This window comes from Acipenser ruthenus, chromosome 27 (assembly GCF_902713425.1).
Source record: "Acipenser ruthenus chromosome 27, fAciRut3.2 maternal haplotype, whole genome shotgun sequence".
In the NCBI taxonomy this organism is placed as follows: Eukaryota; Metazoa; Chordata; class Actinopteri; order Acipenseriformes; family Acipenseridae; genus Acipenser; species Acipenser ruthenus.
The window spans coordinates 20,358,601-20,374,388 of NC_081215.1; the positions used below are offsets into that span (position 1 = coordinate 20,358,601).

At 36.4% G+C, this 15,788-nt stretch overlaps 1 protein-coding gene and 1 pseudogene across 3 annotated transcripts in view; both read left to right on the top strand.

Annotated features, from left to right (window-relative positions):
• Positions 1–96: 96 nt before the first annotated feature.
• The window catches only part of LOC117431954 (tubby protein homolog), a 51,998-nt gene continuing 36,306 nt past the window's right edge, over positions 97–15,788 (top strand). For 2 of the 3 annotated variants that reach the window (XM_034053264.3, XM_034053266.3), the window contains exon 1: positions 98–586. In XM_034053264.3, the coding sequence (XP_033909155.2) occupies positions 531–586 (56 nt within the window). In that variant the 5' untranslated portion in view covers positions 98–530. Of the gene's footprint in view, positions 587–15,788 lie in introns of all 3 variants that reach the window. The other variant, XM_034053263.3, reaches the window with a different exon arrangement.
• On the top strand, positions 8,848–9,245 carry LOC117431958 (large ribosomal subunit protein uL29-like; annotated as a pseudogene).

Sequence of the window (15,788 nt, forward strand, 5' to 3'; positions counted from 1 at the left end):
AGGGTTAAGATGATTTTGTAAACGGGGAGGGGACTGATGTCAACGGACGGACCTGTATCTGTGGAAACAGCAATAAATAAAGACGCCACGCAGCGTAGTGCAGGAGGCAGCTGGCTCTTTAACATACGTCTGAAAGGCTGGTCTATGCATCTTTCGCTCGCTATTTCAATGGAATTTGTTGGACCAATTAAGTAATTCGCGCAAGTATGAGAGTGCATATCCTACTTGCATTTACAATACTGGCATTCTTATGCGTGTGTTGTGGATTTTCATCCCTTTCTCCAAATAAATGGTACACTCCTTAGATTGTGAGACCCAACTAAATCAGTTTTAGAGCATCTCTCTTCTCTGTTCATAGCAGAAATTTGGGTCTCCTTAGAAAAAATGGGATATCTGTGCTAGCTAGCCACAGAGACCAGGTTGCAACGCCGACGTTCTTTTCTGTATAAGCCTTGCAGGAAGATTGTTTGTCTAGTACAAAAAGAATATAGCGTTCAAGTACGCTTGCAGTAATTGTTCGTGCAATAAGAATGGATGGAGTAAACAGCAACAGGACTATGTCTTACAGCAGATGGAGTTATGACAGGTAAGCTTTCTAAGATATTCACGTACAACGGGAGTTAAGTAGTGGTACAGTAACTATGCCAGGTAGTAACTGTATGTGGCTGCTTGCATTGCATTTGTTATCAGTTGTAAGAATTAAATGTCCTGTATTTTACGCAATGTGCGGGACTTGCTCCCTGTCAAATTTTCTTCAGGTTGGTTATCAAAAGTCTTGTTTGAGATCATAGTTGCAAGCTATGCGGTTTTGGACTTGCATCATGCATGGTATTGATGTTGAATCATTTATGCAAGTTTTATTTTATTCTTATTTTTTTATCCGAGCAAATTTACCAGCACACCTGCTATGCATGCACGTTGCTAAGGAAACTCAAAATAACACATATTTCCAAGGATGTTTATTCCCTTTAAGAAGCACTTCAGTAACTCATGATGTGTTGTTGACAGACTAGTGATCCAACATTTAACCATTTAAAAAATGCTCAAAGAATAGGTAGTTGACAAGATTTATTAAACCAACAATACAAGTGTATTTGATTGTAGCTGTAGAATGCTATCTCATTTTTTTTTTAGGTCTTAGGGTGCAGCTTTTGAGGATGTATAATGGATTTAACCTTTAAATCTTTTACATAAAACCCTTAATTAGGAGTGCATTTTGTACACAATATTGTCAATAATATGAATTCAAATTTTATTAAAACAGTCTTTGGGTTAGAAATATCATCTCTTCAATATATTGTCTTACCTCCTTTTTATTGATATATGTCATGATAATGTGTGTTTTTCTAACTAATTGTAACTTTTATTAATACAACAGCTTATAGTACATATTTATAACGTACATCGAGTTATTTATTTTGTACTGACTGGTGTCTAATATTTAATTAGCTTGTGTGCAGCTTTGTCATAGCAGTTTTATCCAATACTTGCCTGTTGCCTTTTTCTCCCTGGTGTAGCTTTACTGTCTAAAGGAGCTGTCCACCCTCATTCATTGCCAGTGGTGTTTACAATTACTGGTCTTCAATGTTTATTGGGCAAGGTAGAATTAGCTTCGTCAACTGGAGCTGAACCAATATGACTTTCTGATTGTGATAAAGAGGTGCATTGATTGCTTACCAAAGAAAAAATACAGCATCTGTTTATTCTTACAATATTTATACAACGGTGTGGATGCTGGTCTATGAATTGTCATTTCACCACAGACATTTCGTCATATCGTATACCAGAAAATAACTCTTCAATATGAGCATAGTAATGATTCTATAGATTCCAACATGTCTCTACCATTCCTTTCACACAGGCGGAGACTGCAAACTGTATTTGAGTTTTAGAAAATGTCATCAGACTGAAATAGCATTAAAATAACAGCTTTGAAAAATGGAATTGAATTTTACCCTGGACATATAATGCATAAGTGATACAACTGAAAGGTTTTTTTTTCTTCTTTGCATTAACATTTTCTTCAAAGTGAGGGATGGCATGGGACCAGAATGACTAATTTGCTTCTCTCGATGCAAAGCTCTACCTCGGTTTAGATGAGAACTGCAAGACACACATTCCCATCTGCACATGGCACGCATTTCTTTGATTTGAGGCCTTTGAAGATCTAAACCCTATGGCTGAATGACTGAGCCCATTCCTTAAGTGACCTGTGCAAGAGGCAGATTAGATTAGAATAATTTTCACTATGTTTAATCCATTTTAGCTAGCAATAACAGTGTAAACTATGCAATGCAATATAGATCGATTCCATGAAAATGCTGTTTGTTACACTGATTAGTTATTAGATATTGACTTCCATTGTTAGGTTTTATTGACAAAGAAATAGAATGTTACACTAAAATGCAAAACCAGCCAACCTCTCTTCATTGGCATGCTCTATCAATGCACAAATGCCTGATACCGAGCATTATCAGTTTTGAGACTAATCAGGGCTCCAGGGCCAGATCATCAGTTAAAATGTTTATCACCTCGACCACAGCCCTGAGCACCACCCCTGTGCCACAGCCCGGTGTCTGGGAATTGGATCTCTCGACCTGGGCTCCTAGACACCTGACCTTCTTGTCTTGACCTATGGTCTGACTCCCAGGTCACTGCACCACCAGGCACGGCTGGTTGCCTGGTCTCCTGCTCTGCTTCCCCTCGTGACCCAGAGACCTTTGCCTGGGCTGCACCCAACTGGGCACTTAACTGCGCTTCCGATGCCCCATCCACTGCGCCCAGGTCAGCTGTTGCTGGCTCGGTCTTAGCGTAGAGGCACCGGACTGTGGGCCAACCCTCCCTCAAGAATGGGTGAAGATGGGCATTGTGGTACTTGAGGGAGGGTGGTTGTGTTTTAAACGAGGTGGGAAGTGGCCATTGGGGCCATGTGGGCTATATGGATCAGTAAAGATGAATGCCCAGCTTGATATTAGTATTGTTTTGTTTTGTGTTTGTAACTTGTTTGGTTTACCCTGTTTATTTTGCTAAGTGAGCAGTGTTTTTGATTTATTTCTGTTTAATAAATGTGAGCCCCAGAACTTAAAACCGCAGTTACTGTCTCTGAGTCTCTATAACCCATCCTGTCACAGCTATGTACAATTTTTTCTTCAGTAAAAGGCCATGACTAATTGCTAATTCCATAAACAACCTTGCATAACAATTGCTAAGAGCCTTATAAAACAATTTTCAGTCTGTTCCAATCAAAATCTAATAATGTATGATTTTTAATAACATGTTTAGATTTTTTTAGTAAACCCTGAATAGATTACTAGTATTATTAAATATTCTGAATAAAATAATCTGTTAACGCAAAGATGGCACAGTCTAGTATCCTGTGTTATTAATTATTAAATGTGTTAATGGTCTACAGAGGATTTTACTGCCAGTAAATCAGTACTTAAAATATGTGTGACCTACAGCAGCAAAGGAAAGCAGGTTTACATGCCATCTCAGTCGCTGGTGCTGTGTGTGTGTATTTTGTTCTCACAATCATCAAATCTAAATGTGTTAAATGGTTCAGCATCACACTAACTGTCGTTAATTGTCAGCCTGCTCAAAAGGAGAGTTTGCATTTCTAGTCCCTTCCTAGGAGCTGCAGTGCAGCAAAACATTAATCTCCTCTGCAGGTGAAAGATCTAAATGCATATGCTGTTATAAAAAAGTCAACCAATAGTTATGCTCTATTAAAGCATTTTTTATTTGATAAAAGGTTGATAAATTATGTTAAATACCTGCTTGTATGTTAAATAACTGGTCTTTTTGTTGAAGGGAGAGAGGCAAAAGTACAGGGATTCACAGAATACTGCTTATAGCTTATTGCCACTATAATGGTTGCTTTTCTGCGAGGAGAATCTGCCCCTAACCAACACAGCAAGTGCATAAAGGCTCTGTGTGTTATTCTCTCATGTCGCTTCTTTTGTTACGGCCTCCTTCTCCCCAGCCACCCACTTGCAGCGTGTCTCGCCCTGGGGACCTATAGCCACTTCCTATCTGCGGCACTGGGATGAATGTAACTGTTCATGTTTTTCCAGTCAGCCTCTCGCAGGTAGCCCTCGAGCACACACGGACGAGGCCTCCGGCCAAATTTATCATTCACTCTGGCCCTGAGCACCTAACACAGTCATCGGGCCTTGAGTGCCCATCACAGTTCATTACTTGTTATTGAAATCAATAAGCCATTCATTCATTGCGGAATCTCCGTGCTGAGTGAATAATCCAATTCAGTTTTTCAGTGTTTATTCAGTACAATTGATTTTGCTTGAGGTTTTCAGACAAAATTATTTTGCTTTACTAATAGCATCCAATACAAGTACATACATTTGTGTGCGTTTTTCAATAATATGAAAAATTATGCATTGTTCGATACAAATAAACACACATTTTCCTCTGATTCATTGACTGTTGCAAGCCCATGCTTCGAGCTGTTACCCACAGTACTGTGCAGTACTATCAGTGATAACAAATGGGTAAATAACAATAACAGGCTCTGATTATCTAAAACATGCAGCTCCTGTGAGAAATACACAATAAGAGATGCATGCAATACACAGACTGTCCCCATACTTAATGGAAGTTAACTGTGGAACCTATCATAGCCAGCCATAGTTGGTTCCAGGGATCCAGTGGTCCTGATATGTCCTGATATTAATCCTTTATTAACAATGTTATATACTGTATATATGGCTCTGCAAATAAGTGAACAGTATTGTTTTTTTAACCATAAGTCACCCGAATGAGAAATGGCATTTAAAAAACAACAGCCAAAAAGTGTGCAGCTTTTTAATGGTACAGTAATTATATTAATCCCTTGCTTGCTTGTTTTATTTTATTGAACATGGTTAAACTGGGCAGTTGTTTTTTTTTTTTAGGTGAAGTGACAGCATGTAAAAAGTATAACTGAATTCCCAAATTCACGTTCTTTTTTATTGTAGTACTAAATGCAGCAAATTATCTGAGACAAGTTGAATTGAGTTAATAAACAAATGCCGGCTATACAGAATTCTACATGGCTCCTACAGTAGATTTGTCAGAACGGCATATAGAACAGTACTTTTATTTTATGTATTTATTTAACAAGGAGATTACCAGTTGAGACTCTTTTACATTGTGTTCTTGTCAAGACTACACAGACAGCGAAGCAAATAACAGTACAGTAATTGAATACATAAACAATATATGAATAAATAGTATACAAATATTGACTGGAGTTGATGCTTATAGTGGGAAAACTGTTGCCCCAAGGGTTGACACAATTACAGACACCACAGGCTGAGGACACTTTGTTAAATCTACCGGTAAGTCACATTTCTACAAACACATCAATTAAGCAAAGCAGTCATTCTGGCAGGGAATTCCTTTTTTATTTGCTAATACAGAGTATCTGAAGCTATTTTAAATGTTTTAATAATATGTAATTTATTAGAAAACACTGCAGAACAGATTATTTGTATTGCCTCATTGCATAGCCATTAATTCATGCTTCACTAATCAGGTCAAAGGTGGTGTTAAAGTAATTCTGAATGTGATGTCATAATGCCTCTCAATCAGATTTTAAGCATGAATATCAGCACGTTCCTGCATATCTAATGAGACTCCATTTTCCAATGTGTCTTATTACAAACTGTGTTGGAACTTGTCTTTTTATAATATAAAATTAGTTACCCCCCACAAAACAGTGCCAGCTGTGAGATTTGGGATTTGTTAGCTAATAATCTGGATGTAAAGGGGACTATGGCCGCTACAGAGACAAAATAAAATGGTCCTGTATATGACACTTCAATGAGTATGATTGTGTCACATTTCTGGGGGATATCATGAGGATCGAATGAGCTCACCTTTTATAATGTGTGATAAAATTAATAAATAACCTTGTTATATTCACAAGGTATGACTGACGGAACAATGGATGCAATTAAAAACGGACACTCAAGCTGAAGTGAACCACTGAGTAGGGTTTGCTGTAAATGGAAAGTAATTTGAGTATAATTTTAATCAAATCACTTCAACAATGGGCTACAAATATTGTTTTCCAATACCTTGGACCCAATTTTTGCAGTATTATCCGGAGAAGAATAAAAACATGTTAACAATATAAAAGTAGCAAATAAACCTACTCTGAACAGGAGTTAAATTGCTCCTTCCTGCAAGTAAGTGGTTTCTTGCTAGTATATGGCTTTATAATGGTTTCATCCCTCACACACTTGTCTGGGCCTAATTTTTGCTTCAAACTAGCACACAGTGTTCTAGTCTACAAAATGCTGCTGCACTGTTGCTCAAATTACCACCAGGTAGTCTTTGTACTGACTATAAATAAATTAAAGGAGTTTTTTTTAGTGTGTGCAATTTAGAACCACCTCCTTAAGATTCTCAATCATCTATATTTCCCTTTTGATATATAATTGAAAATATATACTGTATGTGCTTTTCAAACTCCAAAAGGACATTGCGAGTTGGTAGAAAATGTCAGGAATCAAACATTTCAATACCTACAGCGGGTATTTGGTATGTACATAGACAAGAACAAATCATTAATTGATTGGTAGGAAAACATTCAGACCAAAACAATGTTTTGACCATTTTAGCCAAAGATAATATTCCTTTCTTTGGTTCTTGAAAAGCAAAACCTTGTATTTGATTTCCATGTGTGAACCAAGGAATAGAAAAGGACACCCCTGTCAATTAGAATGACTACTCTTACCCCTTCAGTATCAGAGCAACACAAGCCAGAACCACTTAAAATGACTGCAAACAACATCTACAGTAAGGGCACATATAAAGATCGTCCAGCCTTTCAAACTGTCTGTACTTGTGCTCTTGTGTAAGGGGTGGTGAACTTCATTGATCTGCTTGCCCTTCACATGAACACAGCATAGGATTAAATTGACTGCACACATTACACATGCAGTTTAACTTGCCTCCTGACTTCCTGGCAATTACAAAACAGCACAGAGATGAATTGCATTTCTATTGGCATTGTAACGTCCCAGAAATTAACAAAGCTTAGAATTATTCTTTAGCTGGAGGTTTTGATTGCTGCTACTGCTGATGCATGGAGCAATGACCCCCAGTGATCCTTTCCTGGTATGGAAAGACATAAACGGAGCACTTAATAACTGCTGAGTACCCAGCAAATGGTTGAAATGGTATCAATAAGGGGCTTGGCACTTGTGTATTTCCACCAGGGTGATTTTTAAGAATTGCTGGATTTTATATCACTCACTGATCCGTTTTAATGGGAAAATCAAATTAGTTAGTGTGGTACCGGCTCCTTCCCTAGTTGAATGACTACCTCTTTACACACAGTAAGATGTAATTGACAAACAAGTCTGCGTTCTGTACACATAAAGGCCAAAAGGTCACTGTAGAAAGTGGGATTGTGAATTTCAAACAGCACAGAATATGTGTTGTGGTCCGTAAAGAATCCTATGAGTGTCAAGCTGGGACTCTGCAAAGCAAAACGAGTGCCCTTTATTTACTGTACTGTCCTTTAGTTGAAATGTCTTATTTTCCACATTCTTATACAGTATACACTGTATTCATAGTTAAAAGGTGGCGTCTGATGAGTTTTCATCCCCATTTTGTGTTTGGTGCAGTTTACAAGAATATTATACCCAAGTCTGAAAACAATACTATAGCATAATAAATGCCCAGGGTATTGTTTCCAGGCAACTCCTCAAGTCTTGCTTAATCTAATGTTGGCCCAGAGTACATTCCTAGAAAGACAATGTATGGCGCACTATTTCAGGTGTTCAGTTAGATCTCATTACTGTATTTATTAAATCATGCGTGGCTTCTGCACACGCAGATTAATCTCGCACATTAATAGATTGGTTGCCTCATAATGATGACAGTTACTCTGTTTATGGTTATTTAAGTGTAAATATGCTGACGACAGGTCATTTAATGCCTTTTTAATTAGCACTTGTTTTTTTTAGTCATGTGGATGACAGTATTCCTTGAATATCAATATACAAAACTCGAGGCACACTACAAGACCATTCCTGCAATATCTGCACGATTCAAACAGGCTCGAGACAGAACTACTCATGACTTATCCATTTTTATTATTCATGAGTCATGCGGTGAGATAATGTTCTTTCCGTTGACCAAGTACAGCAAAAGTAACTGTGTTGCATTTAAATAACGATAATCTCTTCTGGTGCTAGATTATATTTTAATAAAAGTTGCTAGAACACTAGCAGCAATACAGAACAGCTCCAAATGATTCAATGAAGGTGGAACCTATTACTGGAGTCTTTTGTTCTATGAACATGGCATTCTCCTAGGTACCCAGCCTTACAAATCCCAGCAGGATTTGTCAACATAATATGAATTGTGGCATCTTTGAAAATGTGTTTGACCTTTCCGTTGATTTGATTTTGAAATTCACTAGAGAACATGACAACACTCATAAGCTTACCTAAAGGAGGGCATTTTCTAATCTTCTTTGACATAAGCGGCAGGACTTTGGGAAAATTGGCAGCTAATTGTCGGTTTCAGTCATTGGTCTGTGTTGGTTACTCAGCCACCTGCTGATCCTGTTGAATCACAATCAGGGTCTGTTTGAGTAATGTCACTTCCATTATTAAAGCTGCAGTGTGACGTATCTCCTCTCCTGTCTGCTACATTGTCTAAAGGTAGGGGAATACATTGCCACGTTGTAAAGGTGATGCATGTAATAATACTAAAAAAAATAAATAAAAAGACGGAAGATAGCCATTGTAATATGGTAGCAATGGTATGGCATATATGGAAAAAAACATGACTTCACACAGTCGGAAATCACTACTACTATGGTAAGTGACTATGGCAAAAATCAAGGCCTGAGACCTGCGTGGTAAGAAGAAGGAGGATGACCTCAAGGTGGAGTTGTCTCAGCTCCACGTCGCCAAGGTGACCTGCTGAACTGAATCCAAACTGTCCAAGATTTGTGCTGTCTGCAAGTCCATTGCCAGAGTTATGACTTTAATTAACCAGACGCAGAAGGAGACTCTGAGGAAATTCTACTAAGACAAGAAGTACAAGCCTTTGGACTTGAGGCCCAGGAAGACTAGTGCCATGAGTCGCAGGCTGAACAAATACGAAGAAAGCTTGAAGACCAAGAAGCAGCAGAGAAAGGAACGCCTGTACCCTATCCGCAAATACGCTGTAAAGGCATAAGTTTGTTCTCTTATATTGAATAAAACACAAAAAAGCAATAAAAACTACTACTACTACTACTACTACTACTACTACTACTACTACTACTACTAATAATAATAATAATAATAATACACATATTCTACAGATCCGTTGTATTTGTCCTCACAGCTCTTGGAAGTGTTTTTTTATCCAGTGCATTTGTGATTATTCCAGATAAGTGTACTGCCCTGTGCTCCATGTGAGTTAATTCTCAAATATGGAAATGGATGCATTGATGAGGTTAAAGTGTGTGAATCAGGCAGGCGGTTAAACACTGGAATTACAATTAAGAATCACGTTAGGCTTCCAGACAAACCCCCCACTTCTCATTATTTCATGAATGGACCCCCGTATGTAATAAACTTCATTAAATTGATCCTCTATTTTAGTGTTCAATAATGCGGTATTGTGAAAACATTTGTTTTATTTGTATCACTGAATATTAATCAGTGATTTTAATGAGCAAGCCTTCTTACAACCACAGCGATACATGTATCAATTTGCGATACATGTATCAATTTTATTGAAATGAAAAACCACTTGTTGACATTTTGTCCATTTAACCCCACTCTGACCCCTTGTTTAATAAATATCTTGGTATTGCTGAATAGATGACCATGCCCTCTTTAAAAATAGACAACTGTAACAAGCAAAATATATGTGCTGAATGGCTAGGTGGGAAGTTTTCCTCCCATTTTACTCCCCAAAAGGATTTCTGCAGACTGATCTACTTGTATTGTCTTTTTAGCAACCTAATGTAACATAACTAATGTTGTTGTAGGTGAAATCTTCAACTTGGAACAAGCTTAATAATCTTACACATTTGTTTTTTTGAAGATAATTGAAATTCAAACCAGGGGTGCATTTGTTAGACATTACAAAATCTAATTTCATTGTTGGCTTAACCTTAGAATTCATTTTTTTGAAATATTTCACTTTTTGTCACACAACCGAATTTTACTGCTTTTTTCACTTCAACTTCGCTTAATTGTTTTGCTGAACAATACTTTTAAAATTGTATCACTCTTAATACAATTTCCCATTACTCATAATTGCTTTCCAGTTACACACATGAAAGAAGACATGAATAATGCCAGAAGACCTTAGGCAGCTACACTGAGCCTCTTATTTTTGTGACTAATGATATCCTAAGACATGGAAACAGAATTGAAATGAAATGACTCCTCACAATCGATCATATAATACTGTATAACCCTCAAGTGTTCTGTACAGTATATTATTATTATTATTATTATTATTATTATTATTATTATTATTATTATTATTATTTATTTCTTAGCAGACGCCCTTATCCAGTATAGCGTACTGTATTGAGAAGTTTTTGTCATGGAATTGGTCATATTGTTTGGATAACAGTACAGTAATATACAAACAATCACATTAGAATTGTACTACATTAAAAATAAAAGTTAGGTAATATAAAATAGGAAAGCAGAATAAAAAGGTGCAGTTCAGATCATGCCCTGTCAGAAATGTCAATTTAATATCAAGATCTACAGTAACAAGAGCGTGGTGGTGAGCAGTAGATGCCATTGACCTCTGTGCTGTCACTTTTTCTATATTTATCTGCTTCTGTTGAATTTCAGGGTTTTTGGCCATGAACACTGTTTCTGAACATGTCTGATAATCGATGCTGTTGATATACTATATTTAATAGAAAGCTGTGTAAAGAAGAACATGCTTTTATCTGAACTTTGTTTTAATCTTTTTTTCTTTTCATAGCAAGTTGGTTAAATTCAATGATTGATGTTTGAGTTTATGTGGCGTTAAATCGCTGGGAACATTTCTTACTGTTATTATGAAAAATCACTGGGGGTAAACTTTGCATTACAGCACTATGGCCTAAGTATCTCAGATGAACAGTTTTTGTAGTCAAGGTTTACATGTTAAAACACATATACATCAAACACTAGTAACGTATACATTCACACAACACAAGCATTATTTTACAACATGGATATAAATATTTTACTGCCAGTGTCGTGCCATTCCACTGGGTCATGTCACTGAGACACAGTATATGGGTCTTCAGTGCGATATCTCACGGCTTGTGTGTCTCAACTTTGGTGAGTGTGTGATAAAATCTCAAAACCATGTCGTGTTTCAAAATTCACTTCTTTTCAAATACTTGAGCACCATTTGAATTTTCAACAATCTCTGCAGTCATTTTTGTACAAGCATCTCAAAGGAGCATTTCTAGGATTGTCCAATTAAGTGTGAATATTTAAATGATAGTTAACACAAAATGAATTTTAAACTAAGGATACTTAAAAAGCTGGAGAGGTCACCACCAATGGAATTGATAGACTCGATAACGCTGAGAAACAGTGGTTTAAATTCTTCAGTTTAGAAACACAAGGTTTTAACATCAACACCAGTTTAAGGAAGCGTTGTTAATAATGCATCTGGAAATATATTGTGTAGGACAGAAAAAAGAAACAGTATAGCTATTTATTATAACTACATGTACAATCTGTATCAAACACATAGTGGTGTGTAATCAAAAGACAATTATCCTGTGTTCAGAGATATTTATTAATGAAGCCTTCAGCTAAAGGACTATGGTTTTAACTCAATATCAGTTGGTTATAACTCCTTTAATCTAATGCTGTAGACACACTTTCATTTGCCATGCCCATTATGGCTGGTGCACTACAAAACATGTATATGCATCCTGTTATGTTTCTATAGTACTTGATAACTCAATGATATGCAAATGTCAAAACCCATTCACATGGACAATATATTTAAATGCTATATTTAATTTAACTAAATTATAAGCTCTTATAAAATATAAAATATATAAACAGCATTATCCTATTAACCGAGTTAGAAACTAAAATGCTTATAGTATGACTTCCAAATGATACAATTCTTGAGAAATGTCAATGTTAAAATAAACAATACCATTATGCATAATATGTATAGTATTTGTGGAACGCAGCCTTTTGTACAATAGTTCATTATTCAACAATACATCCAGCATGTAACTAATGAAGAAGCTGGTGTATATGCAATGTGCAATTAGAGCTTATTACCATACAGTACTTATATTTTTGGCAGGCTGTTTAGTAGAGGTTTTTTTAACACACTAATTATTACAATAAGAAACAAACAGAGCTGATAAGAAATAATTACATATGAACCAAAGTACATTACATTACATTACACTGTGAAATAATTTTTATTTAAGAAAATTTGATATATTGTGTTACTTACTGTAAATCAGGAAATCAGAAATCATTACTAAGAAGTACTTTAAATATTTTTTGCATTACTAAAATAACAGTTGTACTTATACTGGCAATTATTTTAAATGAATTATTACTTAGAATTACAGTTAGATCCTCAGTTCAATTATTTTTCTCTATTGCACCATGCGGTGAGGCAGTACTTAAGGTGAGTTCAGACTACTTGCACAAGATGGCTCCCATACTGAGGACAAAGTGACTTTTTGGTTTCCGAATGATAAAGACTTAATGCTGACTGACTAACAAGCAAAAATTACTTTCATACAAGCAAAAATAATCACTTTTGTGGAAGTAATTTACAAAGCTGCTGCCACCACACTATCAGTACCTCAGGGTTATATAAACACTTTAACACATTAACTTCTGACCTAATGTGGCCAGCCATATTGAGGTCATGTTATTTGCGTTTCTAGGGTACAGAATCAAAACACTTTGATTTATTGTTGTAACATTTGGTACACAGCTGTATTCTATGATTCAATTGTAGTTCCATTACCATTTCACTGTTTTAAACATTGGCCATTTTAATAGTACAAATCTTTTTCACATCGTGTTTACAAGCTATTCCATCAGAGATGCCGTTTCCCTTATATTATACGTGGGGAGGTGCTTTACGTTTGTTCAGAAAAATTCTAGTTTCTTTTTAGTTTTAGAATTGTAATTGCTTATTGTTCCCTTGCAGAAAAGAATCCTGCTAATAAAGAGTTTGAGAATTTTGCCCGGCTCTCCCAGTACTTATTGGATAGTAGTGTATATTGTAGCAGGAGCAGTAAATCGCTTGCTGAATGAGGATCTGAATGTCTAGTAAAGCAAGATTTTAAAAAAAAGCACCTGATGCACAAGCTCTATTTAAACAATCCTATTGCAACTATCTCTTTGCAGCACATTGCTGTAATTCATCTGGTGCATGGGAGGACTGGAGGTCCTAATAAAGGCTGGGACACAAAATAGAGAATACAAATAAAACCATGGCAGGTTTACTACAGGCAATATATCGCTTCTTGTTATCTGTCTGATTAAACTGCATCATTGCACACGGTTTATTTAGCAGACAATTCTAACATGCTGAAAATGTTTGATGCTTGATTTCTTATGTCAGCAGCCATCCCCTTAATACTGCTGCGAGAAGCCTTGGTGTGTGTGTGCAAATTGACTGTAGTGAGATGCACAATGCAGACAAGAGTACCTCTCTGCAGAACTGATGCTGTATTTTAAAGGCATACTTTCTACTAACCAATGTCTTTAAAATCAATTTCTTATTAATCTAGCATTACCATGACTGGTACCCCTTTACATGTGTTGAAGATCTTTTTGCTTGAATTATATACTTTTAATATGGGATATGCATATATATTAGACCAAGCTATACAAGTCAAAGTTGCTGCTAAATCCTGTTATGTCCATTCCTGCTCACTCCAGTGGTCTAGCAGCAGTTAAATTATATTAATAATTTTATGTTTGAACTAGCTTGTGATTTCCCACTAAAATCTTTAATTTATAATGAGTTACTATGCAGTAAACAGTTTAATTTAACGCACTGTATTGATTCACTTTAAACACCCCATCGTAACATATATTGTGCTAGAAATATTTTGAAAACGGTGACACATTTTTTTGAACAGCGCTATCTTTGTCACTAATTCCTTAGATGCATTTTATTTTATTGTTTTACAGTTAACCTTTCTGCTTGACATGGTCTGCATTTATTTCTTGCACAAATTGAATGACATAATAATTATTGAAGTCAGGTCTGTCTTTGCCAAATGCATTTTCAAGTTACAATATGTTCTTGTGAAATGTCATTTTTAAAGCTGAGGTTGAGGTGTCCAAGTGTTTTGTGTACTAAACAATGATGCATGATTTCCACCGGCCTGCCCAGTATACTCAGATTATCTGATTTATTCACTGAGCCACTGGAATATGTGTCAGTGCACCAAGCACACCTGATGCACATTGTTTCAGCATCAGTCAGGTTCTTCATGTCTATTGCCTAAAGGGACTGATAACCTGGCAGCTCTAACATTGTGTAAATCCTACTGTAAAGATGGCTGGGGTCTATTTTAATCATCTAAATAATGTCGCCCTTTAAATCTTTGTTAATCCTACTGTCCCCCAAGGATGGTTTATTGACTAAAGACATACATATACAGTGGAATGAGATCCAGCAAAGAATAAAAAGTGGCATAAAAAATACCCAACTGCTTAGTTCATTAAAATTGGCCCCAATGTCTTTGCTGCAAAACTAAGAGGAAAAAAAGATGGGATATTTTTGGTCCAAGCTAACTGCAGTGGAACATACTGTACAGCACTTAATGTAATGTAATGTGACAAGCCAAAAATGAATACAAATTGAACTGGCTCACCTAGTAAAAGCAGTGCTGCAAGTGCAGAGTGAGTCAGCCAAGTGTGGTTCAAATCCACTTTGTTGTGAGGAGCCCATCTTGGCTTGGGATCTACAGGGAGGTTTTCATTAGCCTTTGCACTCCTGCCAGGTTTGGGAGGGACTATGAATAGTTCTCCTCATTGCGCAAATCCAGGTGGAGACTTTCCTGGCTGGGCCATCGCCTCCAGGATTCATTAACTTGGTAACACCCATTGTTTAGGTTGGCAGGTGCAACTAGGCCAATAGCTTGACTGGAGGACAGAGGCTGTCTGATCTTCCTGATCGATAAGTTTGTTGCAGCAAATTTAATTTGTGCATTTCAAATTGTTTTCCGAAAAATGAGGATACAATTGCTAAATCCATCAGAGATTAATGCTTAATGAATAGTCTTCTTAACTGGTCACTTAAGTAATACTCCACATTTACTAGAAAAGTTATTTGCACATGGGCTTCATGTGTTTTACTCTTGAATTGAATCATTTTACTTCTGCACTGCAGAATTGAATTACTGGCAAAGTAGTTTTGGCAATAAAATTCCTTACATGGAAATGGGCTTCAAATCCTGGAGGGACTTGCCTTTGGTTAAAACCTTATTTCTAGCCTTTGAGGTAAAACAGGACTGGGCAGGGGCTACATGCTTAATTATGGACCCAAATTGTCAGCTGCTCAATATTCATTGGATGAAACTTAAAATCGAGGTCCTATTAGTGACACTGCAGCAGACTGGTATTAATTAAAATACTAAGTGGTTTTAATAGAATAGTACAGTATTAAAACTTTTATATTAATATTTTAAATGTGGTCATTTTCATGCATTGCCAGATAATTGAACAGCTTCTCAGAGAGAAGTGGATCCTTCTGATACTAAGAACTATCCAATTGCATATCAGGTAAGGTCATTAAATGACAGA